The sequence below is a fragment of the Saccharomyces cerevisiae genome, chromosome XII (assembly GCF_000146045.2).
Source record: "Saccharomyces cerevisiae S288C chromosome XII, complete sequence".
Lineage (NCBI taxonomy): Eukaryota > Fungi > Ascomycota > Saccharomycetes > Saccharomycetales > Saccharomycetaceae > Saccharomyces > Saccharomyces cerevisiae.
Window position 1 is genome coordinate 214,541 of NC_001144.5, and position 16,091 is coordinate 230,631.

General features: G+C 36.5%; 7 protein-coding genes and 1 non-coding gene across 8 annotated transcripts, besides 4 other annotated features; all 8 read right to left on the reverse strand.

Annotated features, from left to right (window-relative positions):
• Nucleotides 1-342: 342 nt before the first annotated feature.
• Nucleotides 343-415, reverse strand: YNCL0004C. The gene has a single exon. It is a non-coding gene; the product is annotated as a tRNA-Ala (tRNA).
• Nucleotides 416-539: 124 nt separating this feature from the next.
• Nucleotides 540-877: a long terminal repeat (Ty1 LTR).
• Nucleotides 878-899: 22 nt separating this feature from the next.
• Nucleotides 900-4,367, reverse strand: YLR035C-A (gag-pol fusion protein; the record flags this gene model as incomplete). Its single annotated transcript, NM_001184318.1, has 1 exon — nucleotides 900-4,367. The coding sequence occupies one exon, from the start codon at nucleotides 4,365-4,367 to the stop codon at nucleotides 900-902; it is 3,468 nt and encodes a 1,155-aa protein (NP_013136.1).
• A 1,760-nt stretch (nucleotides 4,368-6,127) lies between these two features.
• Nucleotides 6,128-6,465: a long terminal repeat (Ty1 LTR).
• Nucleotides 6,466-6,726: a long terminal repeat (Ty1 LTR).
• Nucleotides 6,727-6,980: 254 nt separating this feature from the next.
• On the reverse strand, nucleotides 6,981-7,592 carry YLR036C (uncharacterized protein; the record flags this gene model as incomplete). The annotated part of the gene is made up of 1 exon (NM_001181923.1): nucleotides 6,981-7,592. One exon carries the CDS (start codon nucleotides 7,590-7,592, stop codon nucleotides 6,981-6,983), a length of 612 nt encoding a protein of 203 aa, NP_013137.1.
• Nucleotides 7,593-7,679: 87 nt separating this feature from the next.
• Nucleotides 7,680-8,136: an origin of replication (ARS1210; Autonomously replicating sequence).
• An 8-nt stretch (nucleotides 8,137-8,144) lies between these two features.
• On the reverse strand, nucleotides 8,145-8,519 carry PAU23 (seripauperin PAU23; the record flags this gene model as incomplete). The annotated part of the gene is made up of 1 exon (NM_001181924.1): nucleotides 8,145-8,519. The coding sequence occupies one exon, from the start codon at nucleotides 8,517-8,519 to the stop codon at nucleotides 8,145-8,147; it is 375 nt and encodes a 124-aa protein (NP_013138.1).
• A 1,861-nt stretch (nucleotides 8,520-10,380) lies between these two features.
• COX12 (cytochrome c oxidase subunit VIb) lies at nucleotides 10,381-10,632 on the reverse strand (the record flags this gene model as incomplete). Its single annotated transcript, NM_001181925.1, has 1 exon — nucleotides 10,381-10,632. One exon carries the CDS (start codon nucleotides 10,630-10,632, stop codon nucleotides 10,381-10,383), a length of 252 nt encoding a protein of 83 aa, NP_013139.1.
• A 253-nt stretch (nucleotides 10,633-10,885) lies between these two features.
• Nucleotides 10,886-14,056, reverse strand: RIC1 (Ric1p; the record flags this gene model as incomplete). The annotated part of the gene is made up of 1 exon (NM_001181926.1): nucleotides 10,886-14,056. The coding sequence occupies one exon, from the start codon at nucleotides 14,054-14,056 to the stop codon at nucleotides 10,886-10,888; it is 3,171 nt and encodes a 1,056-aa protein (NP_013140.1).
• A 311-nt stretch (nucleotides 14,057-14,367) lies between these two features.
• On the reverse strand, nucleotides 14,368-15,042 carry AFB1 (Afb1p; the record flags this gene model as incomplete). The annotated part of the gene is made up of 1 exon (NM_001181927.1): nucleotides 14,368-15,042. One exon carries the CDS (start codon nucleotides 15,040-15,042, stop codon nucleotides 14,368-14,370), a length of 675 nt encoding a protein of 224 aa, NP_013141.1.
• Nucleotides 15,043-15,425: 383 nt separating this feature from the next.
• Nucleotides 15,426-15,911, reverse strand: NFG1 (Nfg1p; the record flags this gene model as incomplete). The annotated part of the gene is made up of 1 exon (NM_001181929.1): nucleotides 15,426-15,911. One exon carries the CDS (start codon nucleotides 15,909-15,911, stop codon nucleotides 15,426-15,428), a length of 486 nt encoding a protein of 161 aa, NP_013143.1.
• Between the last annotated feature and the right edge of the window lie 180 nt (nucleotides 15,912-16,091).

Sequence of the window (16,091 nt, forward strand, 5' to 3'; positions counted from 1 at the left end):
TTTCTTGTATGGGCGCCAAAAAAGGGCCATGTATATGAGGGATATGGACGACAGTGAGATTATTTAAATAGCAAAGACTACAGTAAAAGCAAAAAAGCATTGTGCCAGGGCAATATAGCGAGCACTACTTAAACCCAAATTAGGTGACAAGTGAAAGGTTTGTTATGCGCAAAACTTATAGATAATGCAGAAGGTAATCTTTTCTGCTGTACTATATGTTCACATTGCAGTGTTACGAATAAATATAAGGATATATAGCTCTGCTTAAGGGGTTTTCTTGGAATCGAGTCGAGTTATTCTAGAAATTGTTAAAAATAAAGGAGAATAAAAGTAAAAAATAAATGGACGCAACCGGAATCGAACCGATGACCTCTTCCTTGCAAGGGAAGCGCGCTACCAACTGCGCCATGTGCCCTAAAACGCGTACAAAGGAGAGGAAATTATTTGACTACTTAGTACTGTTTTCATAGGTAAACCCTCCACTGTGGCTAAGATGAGTGTTATTCTTCAACCTCATAGAAAGCACGCATGTTACTTTCTGAGATATATGTGGGTAATTAGATAATTGTTGGGATTCCATTGTTGATAAAGGCTATAATATTAGGTATACAGAATATACTAGAAGTTCTCCTCGAGGATATAGGAATCCTCAAAATGGAATCTATATTTCTACATACTAATATTACGATTATTCCTCATTCCGTTTTATATGTTTATATTCATTGATCCTATTACATTATCAATCCTTGCGTTTCAGCTTCCTCTAACATCGATGACAGCTTCTCATAACTTATGTCATCATCTTAACACCGTATATGATAATATATTGATAATATAACTATTAGTTGATAGACGATAGTGGATTTTTATTCCAACATACCACCCATAATGTAATAGATCTAATGAATCCATTTGTTTGTTAATAGTTTGAATGTTTTTATCGGAAGAGGTTTGGTCATTACGTCTGCAATATTCTTTTTGGTTTCGATATAGCATACGTGCAGATGATTTCCTGATACTTCATCTCTTAGTCTCATTGCTTTAGTACCAAAAAATCTGTTTCTAAATTTCTCTTCATTATTGGATATAATTATACTGATTGTAGATTTACTGTCGGTTAGTAATCCTTTAGTAATTGGTTTCTTGTTAAGTTCTTGCACAAGGTGACTGAGGTTATTTAATAATGGGACAGATTCACTTATCGCGTGTATTTCTGCTTCCGTAGTTGAAGTACATGTTAATGAAGCCTTGGTGGACTTTCCTCCAATTACTTTTCCATTAAGTAAATATATGTTGCCAATTTGTGATTTATAATACGGTTGGTTACCATACGATGCATCGCTTATAACAACTAATTTATTTGTTGGCTTAACAGGTTTGCTTTTGTGCCATATTAATTGCTTATCTCTCGTATTCCATATGAACTGTATCAATTCATATGTCATATCTAACACTTGCTTGGACGGAAATAGTATATGTTGTGCAAGTGTGTTGATGTAGTATAATAGGTCAAATCTAAATTTATATCCAACATATGATGCTAGACCTATCAGCTTTTGCATTTCATGTACCTTCATTTTGTAATCATCTTCTTCTAGCTCTAGTTCTTGCTGGTCTATATATAGACCTGGTTGACCTGGAGCGCTAAGTTTCCTTCCTTTTGGGTTCAAAGGTACGTTTAGTTTGGGTATTTTTTCAGTTAATGAGTTTTCCATACCTAATTTCATGTATTTACCTCTTTGATATTTGATTTCTAAGCCAAGTATGTCGTACTGAATTTCGTTATCACTTTCACCCAGATTTATTATCTTTGTATCGTATTGTTTCTTGAGTGTTGTTATGATTTTCTTATTTGCATTTAAGTCTTTGCTGAACAATATCATATCATCAACGAATAAGCAAATTGTTACTTGACTATTCTTAAATACGCATGACCATCCACGAACTTCTTCCATACCACACTGTTTTATCAGGTATGATTTGATAGTTTCGTACCAGTTCGCTCCACTTTGTTTCAATCCATAAAGTGATTTCTTCAAACGTATTAACTTATCATTCATTCCTAAATGTGGTGGAGGTCTTATGTATAGTTCTTCTTTGATGTCTGCATACAAATATGCCGAAGATATGTCTAATTGTGTAATATAGTAGTTATTGTCTGATGCAAGTGACAGGGATGTCATTAATGCATAGTGATGTACGGTATTGGATTGCATGCCTGGGTCGTAAGTGTCAGGATGTTGAATATCACCTCTTGCAACAAATCTAGCTTTATGAGTACCGCCACGTTTCCTGTTAAAGATAAACATTGAATTTATTACTCTTTTGGGGTCTATTTCTTTTCTGTCATAATATCTGTCAGTGTCCCAAGTTTTCATCTTCAACAGTTGATTGACTTCTTTGTGGTATGCCTGGATATATTTTTCTTTTTCTTTAATATCTTTATTATAGGTGATTGCCTCATCGTATCGTAAGGTAGTTCGTATTGGTTTGATTGATTTTACTGCTTTTACAGCTGCAATCAGGTGAATTCGTTTCTTCGATCTCGGAGGTTCTAAACTACGCATATTCTTAGTATTCCATGTGTCTCGTGATACCTTAATTTCAGTTTCATTATCTTCTAATGATCTTTTCTTACTGTTGATAGTAGTATAGGCATTAGAGTCACCAATACCACCCAAACTGGAATTAGTTTGATGAGAATTTATCGGTGGGAGTTCTTTAAAGGAGTCTGATAATTCGGTAGGAGGTTCTGGAGGCAGATCGGGGAGTGGAAGATCAGCGATAATAGATTCCTCTGTATTCTCCTTAGGACAGGTATCTGACGTTTTGATAGGAACGACGTGGTGTAGTGAATTACTTTCTGATGAGGAAGTATCGATCGAAGGTGAACGGTGTATGATCCTTTTCTCAGTCTCCTGTTCGCTTGTCTGCGGAACAGTTTTATTATTGGTACCACCCGTACTGGATATTGGTACGTTTGTATGATTAGTCTCATTGTCACTGTACGAGTCTGAGTGTCTGAAATCTTTAGATTTACTGGCGTGCGACGACTCATGTGTGTTAGATTGGGACATGGGAGCAAGTAAAGGAACATCTAATCTATGCATACCACCCGAACCGGTACTCTCGATATCGGAAATTTGGGGGGTGCTAGATCTCTTCTTAGATGGAAGAATATTAGATTCAGATATGTTGGGGTCAACTTCTCTGGGTGCGCGAATATTGGTTTTGGAAACACGTTTCGAATCTTCAGTATGAGTTGACGGAGGTGTGGAATCGGTTGGACTCACAGCTTTTGAAAGGACATTTCTCGGTTGCTCAGGATGTAGTTCGATGTCAGATTGGAAGTCATGGTCAGATTCTATGTTAAGATCATCGGATTGTTGGATCTCATTTGACGCAATGAACGATTGATATGAAGCAGTTAAACGGTTTAAGTCTTCATCGAAAGTGAGTGCGTCGTAATTGAATTGATCTAATCTGGATTCCTTGCCCTGAAGAATAACATAGTTAGTTGTATCTACTGTCTTCTTTAAGGATGGAAGATAGATGATATATCCATAAGAGTTTCGAGACGGATGTAGAGCGTAGCCTGGGATGCCACGAGGATGTATTTTGGAGTTAGGGTTGTGATCATTGACGATAACAGGTTGACCGAAAGGTAACAAAGTACTGATATCAAGTCCTGCCAAGCCAGCATGTTGTCTTGCAGATTTTTTGCTTTTAGGTGAAGCTAGTGAATTTCTCACAATAGTAGAAAATTCGATTGCAGAGAACCATAAATGGTTCGGTAAACCACTACATTGCAGTTGAGTACGGCAGTCATCTAATAAGGTACGGTTGAGCCGTTCAGCGACTCCATGTGCTCGGGAATCCGCTGTGGTTGTATAGCATGGAGTTATACCATTTTTTTCAAGGAATTTATGGAGAGTTCTGTTAGTATACTCAGAACCACGGTCCATTTGTATAACCAAGACACTGGCCTGAAACTGGTTTTTAATAAAAGCTAGTATCGTAGTAAAAACATCGAGGATAGAGTCCTCGCGACGGTCGTGTAATGGATAAACCCAACGGAATTTTGTTGTCTCATCAGTAAATGAGATGAAATAGGATGGTGCACTTTTTGGTAGGTTGTGAACTGGACCAAATATGTCAGTATGTAGGTATTGAAAGGGTTCGTATGAATTTTGGTATTTTAGTCGTGAACCTTTGATATGTCTGTGTTTGGTGCTTTTGCCGATTAAACAATCAGGACATTGATAGTCAATAGCACTAGACCAGTCGACATCTGATTCGTTAAAATACGTGATGGTGTTATTTTTAAGTGAGTATCGAATTGTCTGTGCATTGGCATGCGCAAGCATTCGATGAATGAAAGGATAAGGATATTTGCGTGTACTTTCACTTGTATGGACATTATTGATGGTGGGTACGGAGATATTTGATGGAAGCAAGTACTTTTTAGATACCCAGTAAAAGTCTCCATATTTTACGATAGGTGCAAGTACAGTGCCGTCAGACCGTTCTAAGACGTTTTTGGTAAAGCATGCTGTGATATCTACTGCAGCCAATTCATTCAAACTGAGTAAGTCATAGGCTATGTTAGGAGTGTGCAATACCTTTATTGATGTTTTGGTGTTGTCCTGGAAGTGAAATTGTAGGTCACCAATAGCGTTAATTGGTATATTTCTTTTTTGAGCATCAACTACGTTTATGTCAGGATTAGATGATGCTGAGTGTATGTGATGAGCAGATCTTATAAGGGTTCGTGATGCTCCTGAATCGAGAAGGAGGTGTCCAGGGAGTTCATCATCAGAATGATTAGTATGATTTACTGTAGATTCAGTAAGTTTCTGGCCTAAGATGAAGGTCGTGCTTATTGTTCAATTGAATCGGTTCAGTAGTTGATTTACTGATGGAATCGTTGTCCGTGCTGGGAGAGTTATTAGATGTGGATACATTGTGAGCCCTGGCTGTTTTCGATTTCGAATTATTTGTTTTTTGAGGATTCCGAGCTATAACTTTGGGTTTGGTTGTATTCGTATAGCTGCGAGAATCATTCTTCTCATCACTCGGATTTCTCCTGTAATTAGGTTTGCTGTTTCTCGATCCCTGTTGTTCTTCATAAATAGCATGGATATCTAAGAACAGTTCAGCGACTGTCATATTTAGATGTCGATGACGTGTGTAGCGTAAAAATTTATATTCGCCAGATAGACCTCTCATAATTAATTGGCATGCGACCTTGTTATTGATATGAATGCCATTATTGTTCAGTCTGTCGATAATGTTTGTGACTTTTGTTTCAAATGCATCTGCAGGTGTACTGCCATTATATTGCAAATTTGCCAGGGTCACAATGTCGTTTGCCTCTTGGGTATCAGATTGCATTTTTTCAATACTTTTGGAAAGAATTTTCATGATATCCGTATAATCAACGGATAGGATGTCTTTGACCCAGGTAGGTAGGAATTGAGAGGGAGCAAATATTTGAAAAGTGTTATACAAGAAGGTGAGTTCATCATCAGTGATCTGACGTACGGGTTTTCCGTTTACTGTCGGAATAATACCACCGAGATTCGAGTTTTGTAAAAATTTGATGTATGTTTTAACCCAATTTGGAAAATCATTAGGTGAGGTTAACATTGGTGGTGGTCTGACATATTTTTTAGTGGATGTCATATCAGAGTCCGCTGAGGATGAATCAGTAAATGTATTACCTGACTCAGGTGATGGAGTGCTCAGAGGCGTTCCAACTGATGATGGATACTGCGGAAACTGTGATTGTGGCCCAGGTGGAAAGTACATAGGCGACATTTGATAAGGTGTATACGGAATCATAGATGGGTGTCCGTAAAATGACCAACCAGATGGATTGGCTTGGTTTTGGGTCATCATGCACTGCTGTGGGTACGGCCCATTCTGTGGAGGTGGTACTGAAGCAGGTTGAGGAGAGGCATGATGGGGGTTCTCTGGAACAGCTGATGAAGCAGGTGTTGTTGTCTGTTGAGAGTTAGCCTTAGTGGAAGCCTTATCATATTCTTGAATTTTGGAAGCTGAAACGTCTAACGGATCTTGATTTGTGTGGACTTCCTTAGAAGTAACCGAAGCACAGGCGCTACCATGAGATATATGTGGGTAATTAGATAATTGTTGGGATTCCATTGTTGATAGAGGCTATAATATTAGGTATACAGAATATACTAGAAGTTCTCCTCGAGGATATAGGAATCCTCAAAATGGAATCTATATTTCTACATACTAATATTACGATTATTCCTCATTCCGTTTTATATGTTTATATTCATTGATCCTATTACATTATCAATCCTTGCGTTTCAGCTTCCTCTAACATCGATGACAGCTTCTCATAACTTATGTCATCATCTTAACACCGTATATGATAATATATTGATAATATAACTATTAGTTGATAGACGATAGTGGATTTTTATTCCAACACTTTCATACGTAACGGGGGTAATATTACTAGCTGTTAGAATAAGAGTCAACGATCATAATTGACTAGTAACGCAAATACTACTAAACAGATGATGTTTTAGAGTTTCATTCTAACAAATTGATAATGTAGTAGAATAATGAATGACAAAGTATAAAAGAAAGGAAGACAAAGTGATTTTATTATCAGAACTATCAACTCCCTTTCGTGAATTCCAAGACTGTTGAGGAGAACTTCTAGTATATTTTGTATACCTAATATCAACAACGAAATCCCAACAATTAATACGAAGTTCACCCATTTTCTGATAATTGTTACGTGCAAATAATAGAACTACTTTTGTCGAGGTGTAATCTCGTATTCAAACTATATAGTAAATTATTCTCAATGGTCGAGTAATGCAAGAAGATGATATTGAATACTTTGCGTAACTTTACCAATTATCCAATATGCAACAGTAAAATGATACCTTCACATTTCAAGCTAATTCCAAAATAATACATATTAGGTAAAATCCTCAATTTAATTGCCCGGTTTTACCTTCAGACATCGCTCCCTTTCCATTGACACATCTATACCCTTCAATGAACCCGCTATGTAATATCAACGCATCGTAAAAATAGAATAATAATGCAGTAGTACATATCCAGCCTAGCTGCAATCTAAATAGCTGTGATAGTCGGTGTAAATTAATAGTTTGGTCAGTTTTAAAAAAAAACCTAATTTTGGTACAAAAGTAGAAGCTGAAAGCAGTCATTGATACCAATAACAAATACTTTAGCTGAAACCATTTAGGATACTTTTTTCTGGCAGCACAGCTGGGACATACTACCTTCGAACATCTCTTTGGCTTTGTTTTATTTTCATTTTTAAAATGACCGTTCTTTCGATATAAAAAGAAAACTATAATAACGAGGGAAATTGTTACCGCCCCCAGAATCATATCTATGATCTTAATGATGATTGCTTTTGGGTACTTTTCAATCAAATTATCTACTGATGGCACCATAAAACAATTTATAAAATAAAGGCTACAAACGGCCTTTGTTAATTTTTCTATAATTAATAAGGAATTAGACTTTGGGATCTCATCTTGGCTTTCTGTCGCACTAAGTTCTGCCTCTTTCATTATTTCCTATACTTTGAAGGAGAAAGTAAACTTTAACGGCAAGTTCCTGTCTTAACTACCTTTTAGTTCTCGTGTGTTGTGAAGGGCCTTTGAGGAAAAACTCGAAAGTTTGTTCCGTACTTTTAAACTTTCAATTTTTTACCAAAAAGGCTATTTACCGCTTTATGGGAAGATCATGGCAAGTCAAATCCACGTTAAATGGAACAAGATTAACTTGCCACAGATCAAATGCTGAATTGAAGAGAAGTTTTAAGCATTAAGATTCTTAATATGATCATTAATATATCAGTACGTGTCTCAACTGGAATCGTATAAGGTTCTTGTAAGTACAAATTGTATGCAGAAATTTAAATGCGAGAACAAAACTTGAATCTCCCCCCGCATTTAAAAAATATCTTTTTGAACACAGTGCAACTGATTAAAAGTACCTGTAATACATATATATGTTTGTATACGTATGTATATCTAATTATTTCTTACCGTCAAATCATAATTATTTTTATCCGTTCGTAAAGCAATCCAGTGCTAAATACCAATTGTGAGGCCATCGGCTTAGTTTGGAACAGCAGTGTAGATACCGTCCTTGGATAGAGCGCTGGAGATAGCTGGTCTCAATCTGGTGGAGTACCATGGGACACCAGTGATGACTCTAGTGACTTGATCAGCGGGAATACCAGTCAACATAGTGGTGAAATCACCGTAGTTGAAAACAGCTTCAGCAATTTCAACTGGGTAAGTTTCAGTTGGATGAGCAGCTTGGAACATATAGTATTCAGCCAAATGAGCTCTGATATCTGAGACGTAGACACCTAATTCGACCAGGTTAACTCTTTCGTCAGAGGGAGATAAAGTAGTGGTGGCTGGGGCAGCAGCGACACCAGCAGCAATAGCAGCGACACCAGCAACAATTGAAGTTAGTTTGACCATTTTTTTCGATTGAACTTTTGTAGATCTTTTTAGTGAAGATGTGAGCTCACTCGAATGTAAATAACAATGCCAAATTGTCGGAAAGAGTTAATCAAAGCTGCTCTATTTATATGCCGTTTTTTAATAAGCGACGGACGAACAGATAAATTGTTGAATAGCTATTTCACTGCTGATATTTCTCTTACTTGGGCTCCCCTATCCCATACTCTTCACCACTACAAATATGCAGTTGCCCTTTCTTCAACAATGCTTTTTTTATAGATCTCGTATACGGATCCGCGCCTTTGTACTACCTATATCTTATTATGATATATACAGGAGCACAGGAATGTTCGGTACAGGGATGATACCTTTAAAGGAAGTTTTGGCATGCCTTGACAACTTCAATTAATCTTTGGCCAAGAAAATGAACCAGAAATCAAATTTTATTCTGTGCCCTCTGAACGAGGGCAATATCCAATGTTTGACACTAAACGGTTGTCAGGAGAAAAATTGAATGTTTCCCAAATCAGAAACATTAAAATCCCTCTATATGATCAGAGGAGTCGTACCTGTTAGGGTATGAGCGAGGAAACGTGATTGAGAGTTATAAACTGACCATACGAAGAGTTACGGCCATTGATTGGGTTCATGACACCCAGGGAAGTTTCTTTTGGATTAAAATCACAAGTCTTGCAATTGCTGTATGTATTGCATGAGTGAAGTAGTTGGCATCTAATGGATACCCACTTAGGGAGTTTATGGATGAATCTTGTCTTCATAGGGTAGCTCGAGAGTGTTTTTTAATCTAGTGATATCCACTTAGCTAAGCGCGGCTGGAGATACAATATTTACAAAGGCAATTTCAAAAGTAGGAGCGTTTTCAAAGGCCTGCTCCATTCTCCGTTGAGGTAGTAGAAGCAAATATAAACGGTTAATCTTGCTGTTTTCCTTGTTTTGTCTGTTGGTTTTCACTTGCTGAAGCCTGTGGTTCAACAGTACTCGGAGAATCGGCCTTATCTAGTCTCCTTCTGACCTGTAATGCGTAAAATTACGACAAACGTATTTCGTGAAACAATTGATAGGAAAATTGTCATTTGCTTGTTAAGGCAGTGCATTGAGGCTCTTTAAAGGTACTTTAGAAGTTTATGTTACTATCCTTCTAGCCTGATAGAACAATAAGTAAAGAATTGACATTCAGAAATCAGCCATCATTTCGTTTAGTAGTAGCAATCGCAAGTAGTGACTGTAAGAGATAGAAATGTGTACTTCAGTCTGGAACTGGGGCGCTTGTGAAGGATGTGTGCCGATCTCAGGCTGTTGATGAAGGTCTCTTCAAATACTATATTATTATCTTTTAGTAGGTCCCAGGAAGTGCCTTATTCTCAACATGTTCAGCGTTTATCTTTCTCAGCCTGAATGTATTTCAAACGATGACTAGAAGAGATTAGTACCCCTTATATAATCCTCGAAAATGTTGCTATCTCAGTGAATTGAAAGTTCATGCTGACGTCTTTATCAGCGTTATCCATTGCCTTGTTCTTTTCAGTGCAGTGGCAGATGTTACGAGGGTCAAATAATTTTTGAATATATATAGAAATGGCTACTTACTATAATTAAAAATAAATATGAAAAATAAAACTTCAGTACCCCACATCATTCTCATTTTTTTCTGTTTGTTTGATTTTTAGGAATTTGGCTCCATCATGAACATTCGTTAGCGTATGATATCACTTTTTCATTATCTCCTATTGTTACTTTACTTTTCATATAGATATCCTTCATCCCGTGTAGGTCTACTACGCAAAAATGAATTCTAGTAATTAATAATAATGATATAAAAAAGGCTAAGTGCACATTACTAAAAACGAAACTAAGATCCTTAGTCTGAGTTGATATCACCTGCGAAAATACCTTTTTCTCTTTGATCATCCCATTTTTCGATCCAGTCTAGGGGACATAAGGCGTTATAGGTCTTCCAAAAGACCTTGCACGGAGCAAAATCTTCGCCCTTCATATTAACACACTTGTGATAATCCACATAAGATTGCCAACAATGCTTTGTTTGGTTTTGTTGGGGAAATCTAGCATCGAAACCAACTGTATGTAGTGGAGAGTTTTCTTGATCAGCCATGTCTATTATACTGTATTTATGTGCTTGTTCCTATTTGTGAAAGCAAAGATACTTTATGTATTCTTACTAAAATATTTGTATATCTCTGCTAATCATTTTAATGCAACTTTTCTATCTGGTGCATCTTTCATCACCTTTTAAAGATCCTGAAGGGATGGGGATATCGGGCAAAACTACGCGCGACGCATTTCTGAAAATTGATTGGTCAATGTTATGAAGCTATATGGTAAAGAATACATGGTGTCATATAGATTTATTTGAATCTCTCGAGTGCTTTTTGAACCAATTGTGTGTTGTTTTCTCTGTCTAATTCCTTGAGTAAGCGTATTAATTGGAAACACATGTCCCACGAATCGGTAGCTTTAATTGGGTCTGTGGCGTTTGCAGCACTTGTCACCAAAAGCTCTAAGACTTTAAGCATTAATTCTTCATCCTTCAATAAATTAGTGACAGATTTCTCTGACTTTTTTGTAGAGTTATCATTTAGAGCTTTGCTTTCCTCAGTCCCTAAATCTGATTTCTTAAAATGTAGATCATCTCCCAAATCTTTCTCATCGTAATTTAAAAACACTAACAGAAGTACGCCAAGCATTTTAGCCTCATTTTCTTCGATACAGAGTGCTAATAAATCTCTTGGTGTCATCTTTAGATTAGTGAATAGATGGTTCCAGTATTTAGTTTCGATCTTCCTTAAACAATTACTAATAATTTCTAACATACCACTGTGGGTTGGTGGTGAAATATTATGCTCAGGATCGGTGTTGTCATACATCTTAATTAATTTCAGGATATCATCCAAAGAGTCGCTTCGCAGTATTTTAGTAGACAAAATCTTTTCGAGTGCAAATTTGTAAGGCTTTAAAAAACGATAATTGTGTGAAATATCCTCCAAATCTGTGTTGTCTTCTAATTTGGCTAAGATTAATTGGTCGAGGTATATTTGGTGTTTCACCACCAATTTGGAAAATCGCGCGTTAAAAATGCAGTGAAGTGTATGTGTTGTAGCTGTTTCTGGGGTGGTTGATATTGGATACAAATCTTCTTCGATTGGAATGGAAACTAGTGGCTTTTTATCATCCCATAAATCTTCCAAAGAGTATACGACGTAATTATGGCCTTGAACTACAAATATTTCGTCCCTGATAACATCGATTATTTTTTCTATGTTATCCAACAAAGTTAAGGTTTGCCAGCCCCCTCCATCCACTTTGCCAAGCTTTATAAATTTCCTATCGGCAAAAAATAACAAGCCCTCCTTCATGTTAATTATCCACTCAATTTTGTTGGGTAAAACATCAATTGGAATGTTAATTTTGAGATACTGGTAGAATTTTTTGATGATGTTTAATCCACATGGATGTACAGTAGAAATTACATCGAAGACAATTGTCTGTGTATCAGTAACTAAAATAATCTCGGCAGTTTTAAGCAATGCATCAGGTTGTTTTTCAGAAGCATTGTGATTCTTGGATTTCATTTTCAACAACTTATACCGGGATAAAGTATTAACATGTAAACTGAAAACAATCGTATTCTCTGGAACATTGTATTCCCACATGACATAATCTGATAGTTCCACGTCCGGATTCGCTTCTTGCAGTGGAATCTGCAGACATTTCAGATTTGTTGAGCCATCATCATTCTTCATATGACAAACCAAATAATTATCACCTAGCCAATGTAAATCCAACACGTTTTGGTCAGCAAAACTAGACCACATATTGGTCTCTAGATTGTGGATAAGCAGTATGTTTTTGTTCGACACATAAGTAGCAAATAACCTCAAGGAAGAATTAATTTTTACAAAAGCAATATGATTATTGAAAGTCTTTGTAGGAAGTTTTATGACTTGTAAATTATCATTATTGATTGAAGAACTTGTCACAGGTGAATATATGATTACATCATTGTTCGTATTGGTTAATACGTAACATTTTGGGTTTCTGAAATCAAATTGTGTTTGTTTTATTTCTTCCCATAATTTCCAAACTTGATATTTTCCGGAATGAGACACTGTTATTAGTGATTTATCCAAGCATACAAAATCAGAAATTTTATATTCAGCCGCCTTTTTCTCATTTTTATCCTTGCTGTTGTCATTATTGTTATCACCATTATAATCATCTTCGTCAAAATATGTAGCGAATAGCAGATTCCCAAATTCTGTGTAAAAATGAATGTTAACACTATCCTCAGAAACCAAAAGTAATATTTTATCATTAATTTTATCGCAAAGTTTTATCACAAATGGTGGTTTCCAAGAATGGCTTACTTTTTTAATTCTTGTATCAAAGCAGATTATTTTTTCTTTGTAAACGACCACCAGGTATCCATTAACTTCTAGGCAAGTCAAAAGTTCATCTGGTGTGTCCGTTAACGGTATTGCTTCAACAGCTTGCTTTTCAATGTCTATAATGCTTACAATAGTCTGCTTTTCGACGGAATCATGAGATAAAACCATTAATTGTTTATTACACACAATTGTCTTGGATCCCTTCTTCACTTCAACCAACGAGCTCTTGCTAACTTTAAAATCCGATATTGTAAGTATTTGTAATCCATGAGGGAATAAAACTATCAAAACTTCTTCATAACGCCCATCCCCGACTTTGGAAAATGTCTTGATGCCAATCATGTCTATGATTTCATAGTCAAATTTAAGAACTACTTTTAAACGAAGTTCTAGTTTTTTCACGGGGAGTTCATCAATGTTTTCTTGATTAGAAAGAAAGTGTAAAAACCCTTTTTCCTTAGTTATGCCAAATCCATTCTGTATAATTCTTGAAGAACTATTTTTATCAAATACCGTGAGAGTATCATCATCGTTGTTATAGTCATATTCAGCACTGTTCGCTTCTTCTTCACTCATTAAAAGAGGCTCTATGACGGGTATGCCGTATTCTTTGAAAATTATTTCATTTGTGCAGTTTTTTAAAATTTGGTATGTTAAAAGGAAGTTTTTATCAGTCATTACGTAAAATATCAGCTTTCCCTGGTGCCACAATAAGTATTGCGAGTCCTTTTTTGAAATAAGCCCTTCGATGATATCATTATATGGAGCTGATCGTTTCATTGATCTGTTATCGCCAAATTCCTTAAGAGAAGCCATTGTTCGTTCATGGCTAGCTACTAGTGCCATTGGTTTGAAGTTGTAAATGAGCACTCTTGTTGGGGTTAGCATGATAAGAACATTGGCCTGGGGTAGTGTCATTGATTGAAGAATATTGCAATCATCTATTTTAGTACCCTCACCTAATTCGGCGTTGCGGGGTGGAATTCTAAGCAATTGGGGCGGACTGACTGGCCATAAGTGCATTTTCCACGTGTTCAGTTTCTTACAGCTTCCGGTCAATAACACTCTTACCTTACCTTTTTTTTTGTAGAGGCATTTAGGTGTATTTTTTTCAGACTGTTTGATGAACATCAAAGGCGTCGGTATTGCCGAATTAACATCAAAGAACAAAAGCCTGCCATAAAACGACAGAAAAGACAAGATTTTGGCCAAGATGGCAACGCCATTCAGAAGTTATAATAATATGTTAAAAATAAATCGTTTGATACTGTACAAAGTTGATGTTCATCGTTGTCACTAAAAACGCTCTTAAAATCGAATTGTCCATTGAAAAAGTACATACTTATATACATATTTGTATAAATAATACACATATTATAAAAAAAGCGAAAAGGGATGGCGGACCTCCCATGGAATTAAATTGTCAAATTTGGTTGAGGCACTTAAAGGGCAACTGCAAAGATTCCGAACAACGCCATGGGGAAATATAAGCTTTTGGCATGGGCACCATTCTGTGATTGACTAGTTCTGGATGTTGAAGAAGAGTTTGATGCGGATATAAGTGCTGTTGTACTGTTTTCTTCATTAGCCATGGAAATCATGGACTGGCCTGCGTTCGCTGTCGAGAAAGGAACAGAATTGGAAACGGAGTTTTTTTGGCTGGCATAAGATGAGTTAGTCATGGTAGCTTCTGTCTCACCTGTTATGAAGTGTTGGGGAAGGTATATGGTGGTGGCGGAGGCTTTGTTTAGCAAAGAGGTATACCATGGAAAGGCCGTAATGAATGTTTGGAATTGAGTGAACGGAAAACTCTGAGCAATATCAGATTGTAAATCTGCTGTTGAGGCCAAATCAACCATGTGATAGTAGTAGTCAGCAACAGGTTGAGGTAGGGTTAAATGGTTTTGCATCATGTATGAGGTATACTGTGGAAAAGCGGTGTCGAAATCGTTTAAAAACTCCATGAAGAATGCCATGTCTGCATCTGCAGCTGCGGACCTGGCAAGTGTATCGTCATTGGAACTAGACGTTAAAGTTTTGGCAGCAAAACTGTGGCTGATTAGAAAGCTTACCAGGAGAATATTTTTAATGAGGGAGAAAGAAGGAGCAAATATCATTGATACGCAATATTTTCAGGAATGTTGTAAATGGTTCGTAACTGGATATCGAAATCACTTGATTAGAAACAATACGCCGGAATATGATCAGGTAAAGCAGAATAACAAAGAATAAACTTTCTCGATTGAGAGTGTCTTTTTAAATCATCCAAGCTCTTGAATTTTCTAGCATAGCCTTGGATGACAGCAATAAAAAATTTGCCAGGATTTTTCCCTATTTGGGCGTTCAATGAAGATAACGTTTGAAATATTAAAAACTAAAAAAAGAAAAAGGTTTGAAGCAATTAATAATTTATTAAGTTTTTTTTTATTTATCATACTTAAGAATATGGAGACCACGGGTTTTCTTACACCTGCGAAGACCTTGAACCTAATATATTTGTTTAAGAAAACAAATAAGCGATTGTTTCTAACATTAAAACGAAGTAAAGACATGGCTTGACTGAACCTACACCTCCTGTGCTTGTACTTGAACTTATAGTATTAGTTGTTTGAGAGCTTTTTGTTTCATTTCTCGACGAAGAAGGCAATGGCGTGAACTGGGTGACTACCGTAGAATTTGAGGATTGGTAATTTATAGATGTTATGACGCTGGAAGTGACTTTTGGTATAGACGACGATGATGAAGAACCGGTGAAATTAGCAGCAGCTAATGAACCAGTAATAATGCTGGAAGAGGTGGTGCTTGGAAGATGAAGTAGTTGATCGTTAGAATTTCCAGTGTCAAGAAAGGTGTATTGCACTTTCTGTCCAAGGGCAGTATTCAAATCCTGAGCATTTGAATCTGTGAGAAGTTGCGCTTGAACAATGAACAGTTGTAGTAGCACAATTGGGGCGAAAGCTAAAGAGCCAAATTGACTGATCTTCATATTTTTTTTGATTTGTTGACGAGCTATAGGATGATGAAACGGAGGGATATCAAAGTACGTTCTTCAAGCTTACAATTTCTCAAGGTGCTTTACTGGTCAAGATATTCAATATATAGCTAAATATTTATACAAAATGTTTGTTGACGGTTTGTTTATAGTGTTTTCAAAACACCACGAAAA